This window comes from Olea europaea, unplaced genomic scaffold (genome assembly GCF_002742605.1).
Source record: "Olea europaea var. sylvestris unplaced genomic scaffold, O_europaea_v1 scaffold4065, whole genome shotgun sequence".
Classification (NCBI taxonomy): domain Eukaryota; kingdom Viridiplantae; phylum Streptophyta; class Magnoliopsida; order Lamiales; family Oleaceae; genus Olea; species Olea europaea.
Genome location: NW_019260319.1, coordinates 3,771 through 7,281, shown reverse-complemented (window position 1 = coordinate 7,281; position 3,511 = coordinate 3,771). Strand labels below are relative to the sequence as shown.

Here is a 3,511-nt window from a genome sequence, read left to right as displayed (position 1 = left end):
CTCATTGTATCTTTTCTTTTGTCAAAAGTGGGCTCAAAAAGTGAAGGAAGAAGAATTTGGCTAGTTCATATTGATATATGAGAAAACCAATTTAGACTAAAGAAATAGAATAGATTTCTGGAGAATCTAGGAAAAAAGAGTTAGATATTACCTTGGCTGGTGGATAACCGCAACTATATTAACCCCCTCCAGTGCTTCACGTCTTAGTGCTCTAAGAAGGAGCTGAGAAGAAGAGCTGTCTAATCCCGATGTGGGTTCATCTAAGAATAATAGAGAAGGTTCAATTACCAGCTCCAAACCAACATTTACACGTTTTCTCTGTCCTCCAGAGATGCCTCGCTTCTCAACTGTTCCGACCAAAGAGCTCCGTACTGGCTGCAAGCCCAAAGACTCAATGACTCTTTCAACAACAAGGACTTTGTCTACCTTTGACAAATCTGCTGACAATCTTCAAAGATTTCAAAACACAAACATTTGTTAGAATGAAATCATAGAAGAGAACGTGACTTTAAAACTGAAGAGAGTTTGGCAAGAAAGAGAAATGCCAGGAGCAACATATGAAACACAATGATCATGTTCAAGAGTTTCGAGCCCATTACATGTCATTGTCGGAAGCCCAAAAAGTCCCTGATATGTTTATAGAAGATTGTGAGGCTGCCATTACTCTATGTGGACATGATTAACGATGAAAATTTCAAGAATTTGTTCGTAATTGAATTGCCAATGTTGCTATATTTCCCACTTCCACCTTATGTATAGTCGGAAAACTCACTGTACATATTCTATTCCTATTTCCTGAATCTATGAAATCTTTTATTCAGTTTCCCTTTTGGAAAGTTTTCCTCACTTTGTGCAGAAATTTGAGATGGCTTCTATTGCAAACAGTCCCTAACCTAGATGTAACTGAAGCAGAGCAGTTGCATTGTTGCCGGTGTTCCTTTGGATCCATTCAGGGAGAAGGAAGCATCGCTGGTCAAGAAGATATAATTTCCTCCAATGTTTCTCTTGTATCACAATACTAAGTTGTGTGTTTGTTAATATCATGATGATTTATGAATGAATAATCTTTTAGAAATGATGACTATATTTTATGTTGGCTGAGTAAAAATTTTAAGTCAGTAATAGTGTGTTTATCTTGAAGGTGCTCAAATAAAACAACTATAACAGAGAATTTAATTACCTGCACCTTGCACTGAACCATATATTCTCCTCCACGGTTAAATTTCCATGGACAACATCATCCTGTGGCACAAACCCAACAATCTTTTTATATGAGCGGATGGATTCCACCTTTCCATTTATAAGAACCGAGCCAGTTGTTGTGCATCCAACAGTTTTTCCTGCCAGAGCTGAAAGTAGAGTTGTTTTTCCAGCCCCTGATGGACCCATGAGAGCAGTAATTCGACCAGGCCTGATTTCTCCATTGACATACCTCAAAAGATGTTTCTTCTTTTGTTTTAGAGTAACGGTAAGGTCTTTGAATGCAATCTCCATTCTAGGTCTTCTCATGGTCTCATTATTCATTGCCATTGAAATCACTCCAGAGAAAGTAAGGTCCTTGTTCTGCTGCTGTTGGGCTTTCTCCTTTTCAAGTTGATCATATGCAAACTTGAAAATTTGGGTATTTGTACGAATATGTTTCTCCTTTGATTTTTTCTTGATTTCCGTACCTTTGATGTCTATATTTGAATCTTTGAAACTATCAGAACATTCTTCAATCTCATATAGATGATAGGGTTCTGTTTCCCTTCCTTCAGATGAAGCATCAAATTGCTGAGATGCACTAGAATTGTAAGGCTGTAGGTAGTGAGGCAAATAGTCATCTCTTTCAGATTCTGTTTGGTTCAGTATTCTAACCTGGTCGTTAGGCACAATGATATTTCTACGAGAGAACGAGCGGGAAAGTTGAGATTGCATCTCAATTGCTCTCTTCTTAACTGCTTCCGCTGCAGCCATCCACCTTGCCTGAGCTTGAGCCTTGTCCTTTACACTTCTCACTGCAACTTCCCTTGATTTGGCATATCTTCTTTCCCTAATAATGATAACTTTCTCAGAACAGTTATAGAAGATGAACAACAGAGTACTCGTCGCAGCCTGCAAAAATGAGAGGAAATCTTGGGCGTTGGTTGTGGTTGCATCAGAAGAGACTTGTAATAAATTATCTATAATGAATATTCTTCTATAACTGCAGTAAATCAGTCAGTCAAAAACTAAGATTAGAATCAGGGCATGAAGGATCCACACAATTGCTCTTAATTTTTTAAGACAGTGTGAGTCAACTAATGAGTTAGGGATTAAAGCTGCTTGATTTTCTACCAAACTTCTTGTTGTCGACAACAAGAATGCTAAAAATAAGAGTATAAAAACGTCAGGTGAAGATATTGCACTAAACCTCGTATTGTATAGTTTTAACATTTATAGATGGCAGATTTAATCAATCAAATTAAAATATAATCTCGACTCAGGACAGGGCCAGAAAAGAGAAAGTATTCCATTTAGCGAATCTTAGTAATAGGAACTTAGAAGTTTTTCAAATATGGTGGAGAACAAATGAGAAAAAATTTGATTTGACACGAGAATCTGGAACTCCCCTTTGCCTCTTCTTGCTAGTTCGCAATCCTAAGTATGGTAAATAAAAATGTGCAGCTTGTTTTCTTTGTCTACCTATCCAATTTTTTGGCTTCTAATGAGCGTCGATGTTCAACAAATGATTAAATGGACTTCGCATGCAACGTGTCGATAACATAAGAACAGCAGAGCAGCCACAAAGCATGTATTTGGTGGAAATACATTTTATATGGAAATACTTACGATTAGCACTAAACCATATGCAGTGATATTCTGCCTAGTTGTGTTGGAATTACATGAAGTCAATTTGTAGCAACCTGAAAGTTTATTTTTCTGTGTTAAATGATCAGTGAATCAAGAGGTGCAGAAAATTGATCAGTGGCAAATTCATTGGTTGAAAAAATAGTTTTAATCATTTGCCAAGAAATTTTTTTAATGTGTTAGACCATAAAATACAAAACTATACACGCTGCAATAAGAGACTCACGTGTCTCAGATGTAGATCCCATGCGGCAGTAATTCCTGAAATTTTGGGAGGAAGAAAATTGACATTAAGATCTCAGAAGCTGCAACTATTTTTAAATATCAACATAACAGAGACAAAAGGGTACAGAGGACGGAAAGTATAACTCAAGTCCTAAAAGTGTACATCTGATCAGATAAAAGCTCAATGTTTGGTATTTCAGTATTTCTTTAAACCAAAGTTGAAACCAACAACATTGTTCTCAGCTTATTCTTGAAGTGTAAGGATAAAGATTGATACCCGCTGCTGCAGGAGTTTTCTTCTGTATTTGTTGGACAATATGATCCTGCTGGACAGAACATTGCACCTCCTCTACTGACATCTGCCCAGATATTTGCCCCTCCACAGGTATGATTTTGTTTTCCCGGGGGTAATTGATAAAGATATCTGCAGTGATCAACCAATAAATACCTTGAACAA

At 37.1% G+C, this 3,511-nt stretch overlaps 1 protein-coding gene across 1 annotated transcript in view; it reads right to left on the bottom strand.

Annotated features, from left to right (window-relative positions):
- Nucleotides 1-129: 129 nt before the first annotated feature.
- Nucleotides 130-3,511, bottom strand: part of LOC111387522 (ABC transporter G family member 24-like) — a 4,209-nt gene continuing 827 nt past the window's right edge. Inside the window, exons 4-8 of the mRNA XM_023012091.1 lie at nt 3,332-3,478; nt 3,056-3,090; nt 2,812-2,885; nt 1,181-2,094; nt 130-448 (exon numbers count right to left, since the gene is read on the bottom strand). Of these exons, the coding sequence (XP_022867859.1) occupies nt 148-448; nt 1,181-2,094; nt 2,812-2,885; nt 3,056-3,090; nt 3,332-3,478 (1,471 nt within the window). The 3' untranslated portion in view covers nt 130-147. The remainder of the gene's footprint in view (nt 449-1,180; nt 2,095-2,811; nt 2,886-3,055; nt 3,091-3,331; nt 3,479-3,511) is intronic.